Here is a 19,682-nt window from a genome sequence, read left to right as displayed (position 1 = left end):
AGTTCACAGATGACACCAAATTGGCAGGGAGTGTCGATCTGCCTGAGGGTAGAGAGGCCCTGCAGAGGGATCTGGATAGGCTGGAGAGCTGGGCCAAAGCCAACAGGATGAGGTTCAACAAGACCAAATGCCGGGTTCTGCATTTTGGCCACAACAACCCTGGGCAGTGCTACAGGCTTGGGGCAGAGTGGCTAGTGGATTGTGTTGAGGAAACAGACCTGGGGGTATTGATTGATGCTCGGCTGAACATGAGCCGTCAGTGTGCCCGGGTGGCCAAGAAGGCCAACGGCATCCTGGCTTGCATCAAAAACAGTGTTACTAGCAGCAACAGGGAGGTAATTGCCCCCCTGTACTCGGCATTGGTGCGGCCGCACCTTGAGTACTCTGTTCAGTTTGGGGCCCCTCACTGCAAGAAAGACATTGCGGCCCTGGAACGTGTTCAGAGGAGGGCTACGAAGCTGGTGAGGGATCTGGAGCACAGGCCTTATGAGGAGCAGCTGAGGGAGCTGGGATTGCTCAGCCTGGAGAAGAGGAGGCTCAGGGGAGACCTCATTGCTCTCTATAACTTCCTGAAGGGAGGTTGTAGTGAGCTGGGGGTTGGCCTCTTCTCTCGTGTAATCAGTGATAGAACTAGAGGGAATGGTTTTAAGCTGCGTCAGGGGAGATTCAGGCTGGACATTAGGAAGTATTACTTTTCGGAAAGGGTAGTCAGGCATTGGAATGCACTGCCCAGGGAGGTGGTGGAGTCACCGACCATGGGAGTGTTCAAGAAATGCTTGGATGTGGTGCTGAGGAATATGATTTAGCCAGGAAGTATTGGTAATGGTTGGACTAGATAATCTTCTAGGTCTTTTCCAACCTTGATAATTCTGTGATTCAGTGATAATTGCCCCATAAGTGCTTCATACCCGCCCCATAGCTGGCCCATAAGTGCCCCATAGCTGCCCCATAGCAGCCCAATAAGTGCCCCATAAGTGCCCCATAGCTGCCCCATACTTGCCCAATATGTGACCCATAAGTGCCCCATAGCTGCCCCATACTTGCCCAATATGTGACCCATAAGTGCCCCATTGCTGCCCAATAGCAGCCCCATAAGTGCCCCATAGCTGCTCCATAAGTTCCCCATATGTGCCCATAAGTGCCCTATAAGTGCCTCATAGCTGCCCCATAGATGCCCCATAGCTGCCTCATAACGGAACCAAAAGAGTCCCACAGCTTCCCCATAAGTGCCCCATAAAAGCTCCATAGCTGCCCCATAAGTGCCCCATAGCAGCCCCATAAGTGCCCTATAAGTGCCCCATACCGGCCCCATAGCTGCCCCATAGCAGACCCATATCTGCCCCATATGTGCCTCATAAGTGCCCCATAGCTGCCTCATAAGTGCCCCATAGCAGCCCCATAAGTACCCCATAGCAGCCCAATAACTGCCCCATAGCTGCCACATAGCAGCCCCATAAATGCCCCATAAGTGCCCCATAAATGCCCCATAAGTGCCCCATAAGTGCCCCATAAGTGCCCCATAGCAGCTCAATAAGTGCCCCATAGCAGCCCATTAACTGCCCCATAGCTGTCCCTAAGCTGCCACATAGCAGCCACATAAGTGCCCCATAGCTGCCCAATAAGTGCCCCATATCAGCCCATTAAGTGCCCCATAAATGCCTCATAGCTGCCACATGAATGCCCCATAGCTGCCCCATAAGTGCCCCATAGATGCCCCATAGCTGCCCCATAAGTGCCCCATGGCTGCCCTATAGCAGCCTCATAAGTGCCACATAGCTGCCCCATACCAGCCCCATAAGTGCCCCATATGTGCCCTATAGGTGCCCCATTACTGCCCCATAGCAGCCCCATTACTGTCCCATAGCTGCCCCATAAGTGCCCCATAGCAGCCTCATAAGTGCCCCATAGCAGCCTCATAAGTGCCCCATTACTGCCCCATAGCAGCCCCATAAGTGCCCCATAGCTGCCCTATAAATGCTTCATAGCTGCCCCATAATTGCCCCATAGTTGCCTCATAAGTGCCCCATAGCTGCCCCATAAGTGCCCCATAGCTCCCCCATAGCTGCCCCATAAGTGCTCCATAGCTGCCCCATAAGTGCCCCATAGCAGCCCCATAAGTGCCCCATAAGTGTCCCATAGCTACCCCATAAGTGCCCCATAGCAGCCCCATAAGTGCCCCATAGCTGCCTGTCACGGGTTACTTAGATTTACCTGTGCCCGTGACAGGGGAAGCCACCCTGTGGGCCCCCCCCTCGGGGCCCGGAAAGGAGGGGGAAAAGGGGAATGGGATAAAAACAGCGGCAATCTAAGGAGGAAAAACTTATTTTACTAAATATGATATCGAAATACAAGATAACACAATATAATATAATTAAGGCTAACAAATCGAACAAACAGAGAGAGAGAGAGTCCCTGAAAACCGAGAGGCCGACTGTGAACTCTAGGCGACACGGCTGGAACGCTTCCCACTCTCCGAGAAGTTCGAGAGAAGAAGGAGGGCACTCCAGCCTGGGAACGAGATTATACAGCGTCCTGGTCCCGTGACTTATCATTAACCCTGTTGTTCTCTGGGATATGTAGTTCTTCTTCTGTGGACTGCACATTCAATAGAAGTATCCATACTTTACATGATGTTATGATGTGGAATACTGATAGCAAAATTACAAAATTACAAAACCATGACATTCTCCTTGCAGAGGTGTCCTTGGTTCTCATGCCGTTTATCTTGCTCCATAGCTGCTGCTCTGAACAGCTTTTCTTGTATTCCCACAAGCACCAGTGCAGCCACTGCCCTCAGGCACCCTGGCCATCCCTTACTCACTTCCTTGGCAATTTGCAGCTCAGGAGTTTGGCAGACGACTTCTTTCCTGGCAGTCCTTAAGGTTCAAAGTCCAGCTGTAATCTCATTTCCCAAATATGTCACTTGCTGTTGAGTTATTTGTGCTTTCTGTAAACCAAGAAACTCAGCAAACTCTCAGTCTATTGTACACAGTCCTTTTGTTGCTGTGGCAGCCACGTGCTGCAGTAAAGTTCCACCCTAGGATGGAGGATCCCAGATCTCAGGCTCATGAGTTGACCATCATTAAGCTGTTCTCACAACCCTGGGTAACACTGTCCAGGTTAACTGAGACTCTTCTCCCCATATCAGGGCTTTCCTATTCAAAGGCTAATAACCTTGGGCTTCCTTTGGCCAAACCAGGCAGAAGAGACATCCCTCAAATCCAGAAGGTAAACTCCATCTTTTCGTTCCTTAACTTGGTTAATAAAGTGCATGGATTTGCCACCACTGAGTGTATCCATTCAACTATTCTAGTACTTGCCCTCAAGTCTTGTACCAAACTACAGCACTTGCTATCAAAATTGGAATCCAAACTCCAAAAAGTTACCTATTATTTCTTTTATCCTTCTACAGTCCCATACCCTCAAAGGGCACCGCTTTACCCTGACTAGGCAAGCTCTTGCTTTTAACTTCTATTTAGGGCTTCATTTTTGGCCCTGATGCCCACACCACTATGTGTATCATATTTGAGACTGCTGTAACTCCTGGGGGTACAACATTGTTTTGCCCAGTTTGTGTTAAAGCCAGAGTTACAGTTTTTAATCAGTCAATATCGTTGCACTCTTAGCTCCAGTTATATTCAATTTCTTGCCAGAGTAACCTGGCAGGTACGAGAATTTCTGTATTCCTGCTTGTTTTCTTAGCTTATGTTTAATTAATCCAAAAAAGGAAACCTTTTCTCGTTGGGCAGTAGCATCTACTACTGTTACAAAACCATCTATGGGTAGTAAGAAGCACCCATATCCACCAGAAAACGAACCTCAATATCCTGCTTTCCTAAATGCAATTTCCCATTGCAGTTTGCACACTGCTTTCCTTCCAGTGAGGTCACCCCCAAGTACATTGCCTGGTGCAACTCAAGGGTAGGTATGGCCAGCCATACGGACCACAAACCCACACAGAACCACAAGGTATCGCTGCACAGAAGACTTATGAGGACCCTTAGACAAGGATCTGGGGAAAGTCGTATTCTTACAGCAGCTTCTGGGTAAAGCTCCTACCCACAGCTCGGTTCCATTGCAAGAGTTCTGTTCAACACAGAATGTCCTCTGGTGCTGTACCGGAGATTGCCTCTTGCTGGGACATACTCGTGGGGGAGAGGAGTGAAAGGAACGCCAGGACAGCAAGGGAGGGATGCCTGAGCACAGGGGTGTGCGAATGTCCCCAGCGAAGGAAGCAAAGAGAGCCGGCAGAAAGCGATGCTTCATTAGCGTAACACAAACACCCATCCCTTCCCCCCTTCCCCCCTCCCACGGGTGCAGATGTGCCATGAGAACGAGCTGTGAAACTGCCGAGCGCCTGGCAGCCGGCTCCGGGCGTGCTCGCTGCGGGAATTCCTGCCTTCCTGAGCCTGTGCGGAAGAGGCGAGAGCCTGGCTGGAAGCCATCCGGGCAGCACCGCGGTGGCAGGAGGTGCACCAAGGCCGTCCTGCGGCCAGCTCCGGGCTGAGGGCACTCGGCGTCCTCTGCTCTACGCGACTCCGAGGAGCCCGGCTACCTGCACCAGAGCTGGGAGCAGCCTGCTCCGCACCCAAGGTAGGTGCCCTTCGTGGCTCGTGCAGAGGAGCGCACGCTTCCTGCCCCCTGCCAGCAGCACCGGGAGAGGAGCGGGGAGCGGCCCCGGACAGGGCGGAACCCGCACTGCCGTACCCCAGGCGGGACCCTGGTCCCGGCTCCAGCTCCCACTCAGCGCAGCAGGTTTGCTGGCCCAGACGGGCTGCAACCAGGGCAGCAGTTCATGCAGCCCGGGCTGGGCTCCGAGGGGCATGGGAACGGGCTGGGAGCTGGGACAGTGAGGAAGGGAGCAGAGGAGGTCAGCGTGCTCTGCTGCCCGGTTGGATCTCTGTAACACAGCGCAGCTGGGGCTGCAGTTCTTCCTCTGGGCCACGGGAGACACGAGACGGCCTCGCTCTGCAGCTCTGCACGCGTGGATTGATGGAAGCTTTAAACCCCCCGATGCCTCCTTTGCAGTGTCTTAATGTGAAGCCTCCAAGTGGAAATTTGCACTCGCCCTGCTCCTCCTCCCCGGCAGCCCCCAGCTTCTCTTCGGGGACCCTGCAGGCAACATGTGCCTCTGGCGACCCTTGAAATGGCGTTACCTTTTGTTTGCTGAGCGCTTGCCTGATGGCTCAGCTGGGGTTGTGCAAACCCCTGGCAAGGCTTTTGTTCAGGCTGTCCCGGCAGCTGCAGATGCCTTGAGCACACAGCTGCGGGCCCTGAGCACGTTCAGCATCTGCAGCAGCTCCGGCACTGGGCTCTGGAACAGACGATGAGAAGCTGGCAGCCTGTGGGCTGACTGCATCGGCTGGTGGTGGCTGTGACCATCACAGGCTGGTTTGGCTGCAGTGCTGTCAGATACTCTCTCTTCTCAGGAGATGGAAAAATAATCTCCATGTGGTTGGATGTTTTGTTGATTTATTGTTGTGTTTAAGTAAGCCATCCTATTTATTTGAGAAGTGTGAACCATCCAGTTGACTCCTCGCCGTTTTGCATTTCCTTACCCGAGGAATGTGAGCCATCACCACTTTTAGGTAACATCAGCAGTAGGTGGTTTTGAGAACTACATCAGTCACCTTTACAGAGTACTTTTCCCAACCCTTTTCTGAGGGCTTGCTTGATTTCAGCAAGCCCAGGGCTACTTCCACTCCTGAGAGGATGTACGGACATCTGCCAGAGGATTTAATCCATTTGCCACCAGGTGTTCCCTCATGGATCTGTGGAGGTGGTGCTCCAGCAGGCTGCTCTGCTGGCAGCTGCCATCTGTGCTGAGGCTTGCTGTGATTGTGTGTTGGGGGCTGCATTCACGGTGTTCTTCCATGAACCAGGTGCTTTTCTGCACCTCCTGCTGGATGGTTGGATGGCCATACCATTTTCTAACAGTATTTCTGCATCTCTTTCCTGGGTAGCCGTCCCCTTTAGGCGTGCTTGCAGTCAATCAAAAGATCCCCCAGTTGGCACAGGCTGTCCTTGTTGTATGTCCTCAACTTCCTTCACCACTCAGACCTCCAATGAAACTCCCCTTTCCCATTCCTCCTGTATCACTCATCAGTTTCCTTAACTGCAGCTAGGGCAGGCAATAAGCCGTCATTCTGCTGCCTCTGTTTGCCTTAACTGTGTAGAGGCAGTGCCTTTAATTAGTGCTATGGGTGGAGTTTTGCATCTGTTTGGAGCCAAACCCTACAGGTGGAGGATGTGTGGCCTAAAGGATTGTAGGTGACTCGGGGAGGTCTTCGTTTATTGTGTGAATAAGCATTACCTGCACAACTTGCACCACGTAGTGCAGCAGAAATATTGTGCTATATCAGTCGCTTTTGATTCTGGGAGGACCGGTGCAGTTCTCCTTTGCTTCATATGTCACTTCCAAACCCGACACGATGCTGATAACACCTTTCCCATTTTGCATCCTATTACTGCCCCAGTGACCTCTGCTTGCCGCTCAACTACAGCAGTTGCCACGAGAACATTCACAGAAGAATTTGGGATGTGCTTCATGTCTCTTGTCATCGGTTTGTTTCCCTTCTTGCCATCCTGCAGACTTTGCCCATTGGCCACAAGTGGATCCAAACACAGCATACACTCCTAAGGGAGAAGCAGGACTATATTTATTGATATAATAGGGATATGCTGTAGTGATTTAACAGTGACACAACAGGATCGGAGGTGGCTGGATACACTTGGTTATTTACTGCATGGAGGGTAGGGTTACGCACACACCTACAGGAGGCCCTCCCATTGAGTCACGAGGCTCAGAGTAGTTCCCCTTTTTTTCTCATGTCTTCAGTCCACAGAGGTAAGGAGCTAGGATGTGGCTGGATCCTCTCCTAGTCCCAAGCTTGGTCAAGGCTTTGTGTGGAAGGAATCATACGTGCACAGTCCCTCTAAGACAGAGCCTTAGAGAATACATGAAAGCTCCAAAGTAACCACGGGTGTCTTACAGAAGATCTGTATTGAGAAGGAGTCTTGATGTCAAACTGCAAGGGATCTCTGTGCAGGTGTGAGCTGCAGAAACAGCCCTGCTCGAGGGCAGGTCCTGTGGTGCAGCCCGCTGCTGTGCAGCAGAGCTGGAGAGGCACTTGGGCTGCTCCCTCTTTTGGGATAAGATGACTGCCTCCTTGCCGTGCTTTGTCTTAAGTCCCCTCTCAGTCTCAGCTGTTGAACTAAGTGTCAGCTACCAGTTGTTTCAGCCTCCCAGTCTGAGACAGCTTTGTGACGGTTCATCTCTTTGAGCCAGATTGTTTCCTGTGCTGCAGCTCATTGTCTTCCTCTGCAAGGCCAGGCAGTGCCCTGCAGAAGGGCTGAGCTGGGACTGGGACTGCTGCATTCCCTCACAGCTCCCCTGCCATTTCTCTTCTCTCTGCAGGCTCCAGTTCAACTTCTGCCTTCCAGCCGTGATCATCCCAGCCTGCAGGAGAGCAGCAAATGGCCGCAGCACATCCAGTTGAGGTAGGGGTTGGGGGAAGCAGGCAGGAGAGGCCAAGGGGCCAGGGATGTGAATGCAGGGGAAGAGGGAGGTGCCCTCAGCCAGCGTGTGTGCTGGGGACAGAAAAGCAGCTGGGGTGTGAAGTTCTGTCCTGTGTGAGCTGCTTGCCTGGGCCTCGGCTGTTCCCAGCAAGGAGCCTCTTTGCTTGCAGGAGCCCCTGAGCTTTGAGGAGGTGGCCGTGTATTTCAGCAGGGAGGAGTGGGCGCTGCTGGACCCTGTGCAACGAGAGCTCTACCGGGACGTGATGTTGGAGACATACCAGTGTGTGGCCTCGCTGGGTGAGAGCTTGTCTGCCTTTCCTCCTCGTTAGGGCACCTTTGGCTGTGCAGAATGAGCCTCTGCAAGCCGGGCCTTGAATAAACACCATGCAGCTACATATTGACTCACACCACAGTGCCAGCAAGAAAGGAGAAACTGAAAAGCGTGAGTTTCAGAAGGGATTAGTATGCACGGCACTCTGATCAAAGCCACAGAGTCAGTGCTGGCAAGCAGGCATCAGCCAGGAGGGAGAAAACCAGCCCTTGTGTTGTGTGTTGCTTGGTGCCACCAGCTCCAGCTCACAGATGAATCCCTGGTTAGTGCCATGGAATTGAGGATTTTCCATGCAATTGCCATCAACATTTTGATGCCTTGACCACTGGTAGACTGTAAGAAAACAAATAAGCTGTTGTAAAGTTAATTTGAAAGAAAAAATATCCCTTCACAATGTTCAGAGATGTCAAAACATTCTTTGCTCCAAGGGAAGCTGTAGGCACAGTGTCATTTAGACCTAAATGGTGGTTTCTCCTTGGGGAGGGGCACAGAGTGGAACTGTTGAACAGGCACTGTGCCAGCATGAGGGAAATGCTCTCTTGTTCCCTGTTTCTCTCCCTGAAGCTCCACTTCCAGCCCCCAAGCCCGTGGTGATCTCCCTGCTTGAAAGAGGGGAAGACCCCTGGATCCCAGATGTGCATAGCCCTGAGGCCATGCCAGGAGACCTCAGCCCAGGTGAGGTGGTGGAGGGAAGGGGAATGTTGGGGCTGTAAGAGCCTTCTCTGCCTGTGTTTTATTTTGGGCACCGTGTGCTATTGCTGCATTTCCTCTGTCATCCAGCAGCTGATGGGATCAGAAATACAAAGGAGGTTCCGCAGAGAAATTGTGTAGCGGAAATGCAGCGGAATTGCATCTCTGAGGAAGAAATCAGAAGGGATGTCCAGGAAGTCCTGCAGCAAGGTCAGGGTGAGCACATCAAGAAGCCCCTGGGAAAGCATCTGGGAATGACACTGAGGAACCCAATGGACTTCAACATAGGTCCAAAGCAGCCTGAGGAAACCAGGAGCAAGGATGTGTGCCAGATGAAAAAGCAGAATCCATGCACTGAGTGTGAGAAAAGCTTTAAACTGGATTCCAGCATCACTAGCCACCAGTGCACGCACTCAGCAAAGAGGCATTACGAGTTCTGTGATTCTGCAGAGAGCATGAAATGGAGACTCCACCCCACTGGCCAGCAGTGCATGTACACAGGAGAGAGAGCCTTTGAGTGCTCTGACTGTGGAAAGACTTTTACGGACAGTGGGAGCCTCACTTCCCACCAGTGTATCCACAGAAGAGAGAGACTGTACAAGTGCCTTGAGTGTGGGAAGAGCTTGAAAGGTATTTCTAAACTCAAAATACACCAACGTGTCCACACAGGAGAGCAACCATGTAAGTGCCCTGAGTGTGGGAAGAGCTTTAAGGATAGTTCTAACCTCAAAATACACCAACGTGTCCACACAGGAGAGCGACCGTATAAGTGCCTTGAGTGTGGGAAGAGCTTCAAAACCAGTTCCAGCCTCACCATCCACCATCGCATCCACACAGGAGAGAGACCATTTAAGTGCACTGATTGTGGGAAGAGCTTCAAAAAGAGTTCCAGCCTCACTGTCCACCATCATATTCACACAGGAGAGAGACCCTGCATGTGCTCTGAATGTGGGAAGAACTTCAGTAGCAGCTCTGAACTGAAGGTGCACCAGCGTGTCCACACAGGAGAGAGACCATATAAGTGCTCTGAGTGTGAGAAGAGCTTCATAAGCAGTTCTAATTTGAAGCTCCACCAGCGCATCCATACAGGAGAGAAACCCTATAAGTGTCCTGAGTGTGGGAAGAGCTTCAAAAGCAGCTCTGAACTGAAGCTCCACCAGCGTGTCCACACAGGAGAGAAACCCTATAAGTGTCCTGAGTGTGGGAAGAGCTTCAAAAGGCGTTCTGAATTGAAGATGCACCAGTGCATGCACACAGGAGATCGACCCTATAAGTGTCCTGAGTGTGGGAAGAGCTTTAAAAGGCGTTCTGAGCTGACGCTGCATCAGAGCATCCACAGGAAAAAGAGACCCTGTGAGTGTCCTGAGTGTGATAAGAGCTTCAAAGGGAGTTCTGAATTGAAGCTGCACCAGCATATGCACACAGGAGAGAGACCATAGCTTCTGTTGGACATTTTAGAACATTTTGGCCAGGCCTGCATGCAGGGAGATGCCTGGGAACTTGTCTTTTCTCTCCCTCAGAGAATCCCATCTGCTGTGTTACCAGAATGTCTGCACCAGTGAGCTGAAATGGCAGGAAGCCTTGAGTGTGAGAAGGGCTTTGTGCCGAGCAGAGAGCTCCTCACACTCCCAGAAGAACTTCATGCAAAGCTCAGTCCTCATTAAACATTGCAAGTCCACAGGACAGGTAGCTACTAGGAGTGCATCTCCTGCAGGAAGAGTTTCTCTCAGGGCTGGTGCCTCATTTCTCATGGGAAAACCCCCAGCAGGAGAGACTCTCAGGATGCTGGAGAGCCCAGGGATGAGGGAGACCAATGCTTCTCCCCATGCAGGAAGAGTTTGCAAAGGAGACAGCATCACCGACACCCTCTGCAGAAGGGACTTAACCCAGGAGCTTCAGATGGCCTTTCCTTGCTGCCCAAAGCACTTCTCTCACCATGCCCGCTTTCCACTTCTACTCTTCCACCAGCTGCTTTTTGATTCTGTTTCCTAGTGGACAAGCGGTTGTCTAGGGATCTGCTGTGTGTCTGTGTGCATGTGTTGCTCTCAGTCATTTCTGAGCGCACTCATGCATCCCAGAGAAGGGTCAGCAGAGCAGTAAGGTGGCTCTTGGAGGTTTTCTGAGAATCTTCTGTAGTGGAAAGAGAAGGGGGTGAATAAAGTAGCTGAATTGTTCTGGAGCTTTCTTCACTGTAGTCTTGTTTTTGCTCTTAAAATAAATGTCAGTATGTGGAATGAGGAGAGGGAAAGGTGCAAGCAGGGTTTCGTTTTGGTGCCCTCTCCAGCCCACTGCTTGCTTCTGGACAAGGCATTTCCTTTCTTAATAGGGGAGATGCTCCAGGCCCTTCACCATCTTCATGGCCCTCCGCTGGACTCTCTCCAAGAGATCCCTGTCTTTTTTGTACTGGGGAGCCCAGAACTGGACACAATATTCCAGATGAGGCATTAATAGGGCAGAGTAGAGGGGGAGGATCACCTCCTTCGACTTGCTGGACACACTCTTTTTAATGCACCCCAGGATGCCATTGGCCTTCTTGGCTACAAGGGCACACTGCCAGCTCATGGCCAATCTGTTGTCCACCAGGACGTCCAGGTCCCTCTCAGCAGATCTCCTCTCCAGCAGGTCTTCCCCCAGCCTGTACTGGTGCATGCAATTATTCCTCCCTAGGTGCAAGACTCTACACTTGCTTTTGCTAAACCTCATCCGGTTTCTTACTGCCCAGCTCTCCAGCCTGTCCAGGTCTCGCTGAATGGCAGCACAGCCTTCAGGCATGTCAGCTAATCCTCCCAACTTCGTGTCATCACAAATTTGCTGAGGGTGGTCACTATCCCCTCATCAAGGTCGCTGATGATGTTTAACAAGACCAGACCCAGTACAGACCCCAGGGGGACGCTGCTAGTTACACGCCTCCAGCCAGACACCACACCGGCAATGACAACCCTCTGCACTCTGCCAGTCAGCCAATTCTCGACCCACTTCACTGTCCACTCATCTATCCCATACTTCCTCAGCTTTATAAGGATGTCATGGGGGACAGTATCAAAAGCCTTACTGAAATCAAGGTAGACTACATCTACCACCCTCCCCCTGTCCACCCAGCTAGTGACATCTTCATAAAAGGAGACTAGGTTGGTCGAGCACGACCTCCCCTTGGTGAACCCATGCTGAGTACTCATGATAGCCTCCATATCACCCAGTTGTCTGGAGATGGCATCTAGAACAAGCTGTTCCATCACCTTCCCTGGGACAGAGGTGAGGCTGACTTGCCTATAATTACCCGGGTCTTCCTTCTTGCCCTTTTTGAAGACTGGAGTGACATTGGCCGTCCTCCAGTCTTCAGGCACCTCCTCAGTTCTCCAAGATCTCTGATAGATTACAGAGATCAGCTCAGCAAAGATCTCTGCCAGCTCTCTCAGCACCCGCAGATGCACCCCATCAGGTCCCATGGATTTATCGACCTTAATGTTTCCTAGGCACTCACGGACCACCTCCTCCCCATCTAAAGGGAAATCTCCCATTCCCTGGACTCTCTCATTAACCTCCAGGGTCTGGGATTCCTGAGGGAGAGCCCTTTCACTAAAGACAGAAGCAAATGATCCTGCGGGGTTAGGAAAGGACACAGCAGAGCAGTCAATGAGGAGCACAAGGCAGTGAAGCGCAGCACGAGCCATTGATTGCCTGCACTGATGATGTTCTGCAGCCACCTCCATTGAGATCTGCGTCCTGAGTGCGGATGGAAAGTGAAGGGAAAGGAGGAGCGGGGGATGGAGGGGCAGGAAGTGCTTGGTGTTGGCGGGAGCAGTTCCGGGCCATGGCGGCATGGGAAGGTGATTGGGGCCGGGAGGAGCGGGCTGTGCGCTGCCAACTGGGTCAGGCCGCGGTGCAGGGCATGGAGGGATGTCGGGGGAGGAGCTGGCGGTGCTGTGGCACGCAGAGGCGATGCGTGCGGTGCCAGCGAGTGCGTGGAGCTGAAGGAAGGTGTGTAACATGTCCTTGCTCTGGCTGTCAGTGAGCGGGACGAGTCGGGGCTGCAGTTCTGTGCTGGTGTTTGTTGCTGGGACCATGCCATGTGGAACGCCAGTGCCAGCAGTGCCAGCAGTTAGAACCCTGTTGGGCCATGTTAGAAGCCTGGCCACAGCTGTTACCTTGGTCACCACTGCCCCACGCAACACACTCGCCTCTTAGAGCTTCGGCCATTAACAGCCATGTGGGGACCTAAGAGAGCAAGGCTGGAGGAAACCCAACATTTAGCTGGGAAGATGGTTCTGGGGACTGCAGGGTCGAGGAGGAGGAGGAGGGGGTCCGCCAGGACCATCAGGCGGCAGACAGGCAAGAGAGCCCATTGCCATCGCGCCTGGACCAGGCGCGTGACCACCTCCGTGGAGCCCATGGAGGTGGATCCACCTCCAGATGAACCCATGGAGGTGGATCCACCTGAGGATGAGCCCATGGAGGTGGATCCGCCCAATGCACAGCTGGCCTGGCACCACACCACCATGCCAGGCCCTGCAGCAGTACCACCTCAGCTGCAGCATCGCTGGTCCAGGCGCTGGGCTCCGTATTGTCTGCGTGGCCCCCGCCCCCGGCATTAGCTGGGTGGCTTCATTTAACATCAGCTCCTCCTCTCAGACCTCTGCAGGCCCCTGGTTCCATCTGAACCCTGTTTTTATTGATGTTTTTATTGTAAAGTTTAGTTAGTTAGGATTAGGTGTTAGGATTACCTTATTGTTCATGTTTTTTAATTAGGAGTAGGTTATTGTTCACGTTTTATTGTTAGGTGCAGGTTTTTGTTCCTGTTTTAGAGTTAGGCATAGGTTACTGTTCGTACTTAGAGTTAGGTGGAGGCCTACCAGCTGCTGGCAGCAAACAGCACTCACTCGGTAAGCACACGTCTGCTTTCTCACCCAATGCCATGAGTGCTGCTCCATGAGTGTGGAGGTCTGTGAAATCTCCGAGGGATGGGATTTGCATCTTGTGACTTTTCTGTTGCAGATTGTCGAGGAGCAGAGCGTGAGTGGCTGTGAAATGCAATTCATGGAAACAGTCTGGAGCTGTGTCTGGAGCTTCCTGCATGGCCGTTGTAAGGTAGGTGTGCCTTACTGTAAGCATGTGCTGAAGCAGTGTTGGTTAAGCACAGCTCACTCCTCTGTCTTCAACAGATCCGCTTTCTGCACTATTTCTGTGGCTGGCGTTGTAGAGCACAGCAGCAGCAAGGCCACGAACACGTCCACAACCAGGTACGTGAACATGGGTGACTTTAATGGCTAGAATAACATTGCTGTTAGTATTAATAAAGCAGTGGTCACGCGTGTGTGCTGGAGCTCAGGGATAGGTTTATTCTTGCCTGTTGAGTTCTTCCCTTATTTGACACCCACCCATCCTCTCTTGCTTCTCTTCCCTTTCAGTTGTTAGAAAGCTCCTTGACTGTTTCCCAATTGCTTCTTGCAGGACTCGGAGGGTTTTGAGTGTAAGGCTTGGGAGACGGTGAAGCAACCCAAGGCAAGTGCTGCTCAGCTGAGCAAGAAAGCCAAGAAGGAAAGCAAAAAGAAACGATAAGGGCTTGAGCAGGAAGGCACAAAGGACAGCAGAATCGCCTGGATTGCGTCATCAGAGGTGCACCAAAGGACACACACTGTGTGGTCCGGTTTTCAGGCCTGGCCGTGATTTCCCTTTCGTGGACTGCAGAGAGGAACTGAGGAAGTTTTAGTCATTACCAGTATCCCTCCTATTTGATTTCATATTGAAATGTATTTTGGATGCATTTAGCACATCTGTGTATTGCAAATAAAAGCAAAACAAACATTTGAATGGTGTTGCTGCCTTTTTCAATAGCTGCTCAATACAGTGCCTGGCTCGGGCTGGCAATTGCAGGACCATGAAGTGTTCGGCTTCACATCCCTACCTGAATCACAGAATCACAGAATTGTAGGGGTTGGAAGGGACCTCTAGAGATCATCGAGTCCAACCCCCCTGCCAAAGCAGGCTCCCTACACCACATCACACAGCTCGGCATCCAGGCGGGTCTTGAATATCTCCAGAGAAGGAGATTCCACCACATCCCTGGGCAGCCTGTTCCAGTGCTCCGTCACCCTCACTGTAAAGAAGTTCTTCTGCACATTCGTGTGGAACTTCCTATGCTGTACTTTCATCCCATTACCCCTAGTCCTGTCCCCACGCACTACTGAAAAGAGACCAGCCTCACCACTATGGCCCCCACACCTCAGGTATTTATAAACCTGGATCCAGTCCCCTCTCAGCCTTCTTTTCTCAAGGCTAAACAGACCCAGTTCCCTAAGTCTCTCCTCATAGGGGAGATGCTCCAGGCCCTTCACCATCTTTGTGGCCCTCCGCTGGACTCTCTCCAAGAGATCCCTGTCTTTTTTGTACTGGGGAGCCCAGAACTGGACACAATATTCCAGATGAGGCCTCACCAGGGTAGAGTAGAGGGGTAGGATCACCTCCTTCGACCTGTATGTAAAAAATGTAATTGCATTGACAGTTTCCATTACAACAAGAGCAGTAGAACAATATGAGTATGCATTATCCAATATGTCATGGATGACACTGATGGGGGCACAGAATGCATTGAGGCCACCAAAGAGCCATAAGAGGGGGAGTGGGCAGCCAAAGCGGAGCCCACTTGTGTGGCAGAGCATGAGGAGCGCTATGGGGCTGGCACTGTGGGGCTGCCCCACATCTCAGCACCGGAGCACAGTGGGGTGCCGGGGGGGGCACCAAGCTGCTGCAGGTAATGCCAGAGTACTATGAGAACCCATAGGGAACAGCCCCATAGCGCCGCACTGCACCCCACATTGCCCCACTTCACCCCATAGAGCTCCAGTTCACCCCAGTCTGCCCCAGTTTACCCCCCATTCCACCCCAGATTGCCCCAATTTACCCCAATTCCCCCCCCAGTTCACACCAATTCACCCCCATTCACCCCCATTTCACCACACATCATCCCAGTTCCCCCCCCAAGACACTCTCATATCCCCCAATCCACCCCAATTCACCCCCATTCCCCCATATCACCCCAGTTCATCCCAGTTCCCCCTCAAGTCACTCTCAGACCCCTCCAGTCCCCCCAATTCTCCCCCATTCACCTCAATTCACTCCACATCACCCCAGTCCCCCCCAAAGTCACTCTCATATCCCCCAATCCCCCCCCATTCACCCCAGTTCATCCCAGTTTCCCCCAGTCCATCCCCAGTTGCCCCCATTTCACCCCATTTCCCCCCCCATCCCCCCACCCCCTCCCAGCCTGCAGCACCTCTGTGCCCTGTGGACGCCGATGGGGACCCGGCCTCACCCAGCTGCACCCCCAGGTCGGACCCCCCCCCCCCACCAGAACCCAGAGCTCGTTTTGGGCTTAAAAAGCCCCGGATTGGTGCCAATTTCACCCCCTTTGACTCCCAGGAATGAGGTGGCACCACGTGAGGATGCGTCTGCGGTGCTGGGGGGGCTGATCCTCGAGCTGTCCAACCTCAAGTGAGTGCTGGGGGGGGGTTAGGGTTAGGGTCCCATTGGCACTTATGGGGTCTCACTGTCCCCTATGGGGTCTCACTGTCCCCTGTGTGGTCTCACTGTCCCCTGTGGGGTCTCACTATCCCCTATGGGCTCTCATTATCCCCTATGGGGTCTCATTGGTCTCTATGGGGTCTCACTGTCCCCTATGGGGTCTCATTGTCCCTGCAGCTGCCGTGTGATGTGCACCCATCATGCCCTATAGGGGTCTCACTATCCCCTATGGGGTCTCACTGTCCCTTATGGGGACTCTCATTGCCCCCTATGGGGTCTCATTGGTCTCTGTGGGGTCCCATTGTTCCCTATGAGGTCTCATTGGTCTCTATGGGGTCTCATTATCCCCTATGGGGTCCCATTATCCTACAGCTGCCGTGTGATGAGCGCCCATCGTGCCCTGGTGTCGCTGCTGCGGCTGCGTCGTGAGCGGAGCCGGGGGGTGAACAACAGCAGGAGGAGGAGGAGGAAGATGGAGGGGGACGAGCCAGGATGAAGCTGCAGCTGTGAGTGGGGCTTTATTGGGGGAAAAAAGCCCATAATGGTGCAATAAACACACGAGTGTGAGCAGGGCTGGAACAACACAACTACACAATAACACAATAACACAACAGGGAACGGCTGCTGAGCTCTGCTCCTGGTGCAAAGTGGTGGTGCACAACTGCAGGTGCAAAGGGATGCTGCAAAGTGATGGTGCACAAGTGATGGTGTACAAATGATGGTACAAAGTAGTGGTGCAAAGTGATGGTGCAAAGGTATGGTGCACAAGTGATGATGCACAACTGAAGGTGTAAAGTGGTGATGTAAAGTGATGGTGTAAAGATGATGGTGCACGAGTGGTGGTGCAAAGCTGATGGTGTACAAATGATGGTGCACAAGTGATAGTGCACTAATGATGGTGCACAGTTGGTGCCCAGCTGCTGCCTTCTGTCCCACGTTGCGCTCAGCACAGCCTGGGGATGACACAGAGTGCGTTATTAGTAATAGTAATTAGTAATTACGGCCGTAATTAACATCATCACCACCACAACTGCCCCGACACACACAGTACAATATGTGGGGGCCAACCCCATAACCCCTATAGCCCATAACCCCTTATAACCCCCATAACCCCACAACCCCAAACCCCAATAACCCCATACCCCTATAACCCCATAACCCCATAGCCAACCCCATAACCCCATAAATAACCCCATAACCCCATAAATAACCCCATAAATAACCCCATAACCCCATAAATAACCCCATAACCCCCACAACCCCATAAATAACCCGATAACCCACAACCCCATCACCTAATAACCCCTATAACCCCATACCCCATTACCTGCTATCAGTCACCGCCGTCCCCGTGTCCCCGTGCTCTCGGTGCATACACAGAGCGATACGACGCCGGGGTGAGCGGACAGAACCTCCTGGTGTGCGCGTTGTCTCGCGTGGCGCCGCACTGCAGACACACGTAGCGCCGCAGGATGGGGCACAGCACGCGGCCACACACGTCCTTCAGAGCGTGGCTGCTCCACACTGCGCGGGACTCCCCGTTACGGCGGCAGAACGGGCAGAACGGGGACGGGAAACGGGGGTGGGCTGATAAGGGGGGGCGGGCCGACAGGGGGCGCTGTGGTGGTGCGATAGTGGGTCGTGATAGTGAGAAGGAGGGCCTTGGTGGTGATAGGGGGGGACATGGTGATAAGGGGGGATGGGGGGTTGGGGGTGTCCTGCTGATAAGGGAGGTCCTGCTGATGCTGTGCTGAGCTGTGGTGACACCGACACACCTGGGGACACACACAGACATGGTGGAACATGGCAAATGGCGACCAGGGATGGGGACACCCCCCCCAATATGGTGACCCCAGTGGCAATGACCCCAGGTGACCCCCATTATGTTGACCCCCCCCCCATGACAGTGACCCCAGTAATGGTGACCCCAGGTGACCCCCCCCAATACGGTGACACCCCCATGATGGCAACCCCAGTGACACTGACCCCAGGTGACCCCCCGGTCACATTGCCCTCCCCTGCCGTTGCCCCCCCCCCCCCCCCATTCCCATACCTGCCGTCCCGGTTTGGTCCGCTCGGTTCTGTCCCGTCCTGACTCGGTCCGTTCCATTCTGTCCTGTCCCAGTTCGGTCCGTTCCGTTCAGTCCGGTCCTATGGTTCCGTTCCCGCAGCAGAGCCCTCAGCAGGGCCGGCAGCCCCATGGAGTCGCACCACGGCTCCCATATAGGGCTGTGATCCCTTATAGGGCCCTGATCCCATAGAGGGCTCTGATCCCATATAGGGCTGTGCTCCCTTATAGGGCCGTGCTCCCCTATAGGGCCATGCTCCCTTATGGGGCCGTGCTCCTCTATAGGGCCCTGATCCCATATAGGGCCCTGATCCCATATAGGGCTGTGATCCCTTATAGGGCCATGCTCCCATATAGGGCTGTGATCCCTTATAGGGCCGTGCTCCCGTTGCCGTCCATGCTCCATTCCCGCCTCCAGCCCCGTCCCCCACCTCCTTTATCCCCCAACTCCCCCCTTTATCCCCCCCATTGGAGCCGCCTCGTCTGCCCTGTGGGGTGGCAGTGTCTGGGGCTGCTGCCTTATGGGGTCGGTGGTGCTGCTGTGGGGTGGGGCTGGCACCGGGGGAGCGTTGGGTGGGGGGCACCTCATAGGGATTGGACGAGCTCGGGACGGGGAATGAAGGCACCTGGCGACGGGGAAACTGCTCCTCAAACCCTTCACCGACGAACCTAAAATAAGGGCACAAGCAAACCGGTTAACCCCTAGTAATCTTTGTGCACGAAGGCCGAACGAAGACCCACGGGGTGGGTAAGTATAGGCCGGTGAAGCCGTTCGGTTGGGGTTGGGTTCCCCGGGGCACAACGACTGAGACGTCCAATTGCGGGCGAAGCGAGTGTGGACCCCTCGGTAGTGCGGTTCCCACATCCTGCGAGGGACCGGGCCACGAAAAGGGGGAAGCGTGTGTGTGTGCGTGTGTGTGTGTGTGTGTGTGCATGTGTGTGTGTGCGTGTGTGTGAGTGCGTGTGTGTGTGTGCGTGTGTGTGTGTGCATGTGTGTGTGTTTGTGTGTGCTTGCGTGTGTGTGTGTGTGCGTGCGTGCATTTGTGTGTGTGTGTGTGTGCGTGTGTGTGTGCATGTGTGTGTGTGTGTGTGTGTGTGTATGCGTGTGTGTGTGTGCGTGTGTGTGCGCGTTTGTGTGTGTGCGTGTGTGCATGTGTGTGTGTGTGCGTGTGTGCATGCGTGTGTGTGCGCGCGCGTGTGAGTGTGTGCTTGCGTGTGTGCGTGTGTGTGTGCGTGTGTGTGTGCACGTGTGTGTGTGTGCGCGTGTGTGTGTGCGTGTGCGCGTGTGTGTGTGCGTGTGCGTGTGTGTGTGCATGTGCGTGTGCGTGTGTGTTCGTGTGTGCTTGCGTGTGTGCATGTGTGTATGCGTGTGTGTGTGCGTGTGTGCGCGTGTGTGCATGTGTGTGTGCGTGCGTTTGTGTGCATGTGTGTGTGTGTGTGTGTGTACGTGCTTGTGCGCGCCCGTGTGTGTGCGTGTGCGTGTGTGTGTGTGTGTGAAGGTGCTGCCAGAAGATGGGACAGAAGAAGAGTAAGCCTTCTGGTCCCATGGGTGGGGGA

General features: G+C 53.4%; 1 protein-coding gene across 1 annotated transcript; it reads left to right on the top strand.

Annotated features, from left to right (window-relative positions):
- Window positions 1–7,646: 7,646 nt before the first annotated feature.
- Window positions 7,647–10,527, top strand: LOC146755060 (uncharacterized; the record flags this gene model as incomplete). The annotated part of the gene is made up of 3 exons (XM_085526365.1): window positions 7,647–7,815; window positions 8,414–8,490; window positions 8,851–10,527. Coding segments are annotated over 3 exons (1,374 nt in total), but the record flags the coding sequence as incomplete, so codon positions are not given.
- Window positions 10,528–19,682: the final 9,155 nt, after the last annotated feature.

Source organism: Coturnix japonica, chromosome 36, assembly GCF_054131305.1.
Source record: "Coturnix japonica strain WE chromosome 36, WE-NBRP24, whole genome shotgun sequence".
Lineage (NCBI taxonomy): Eukaryota > Metazoa > Chordata > Aves > Galliformes > Phasianidae > Coturnix > Coturnix japonica.
The sequence above is the reverse complement of the archived record's forward strand: the minus strand, read 5'-3'. Positions and strand labels throughout refer to the sequence as shown.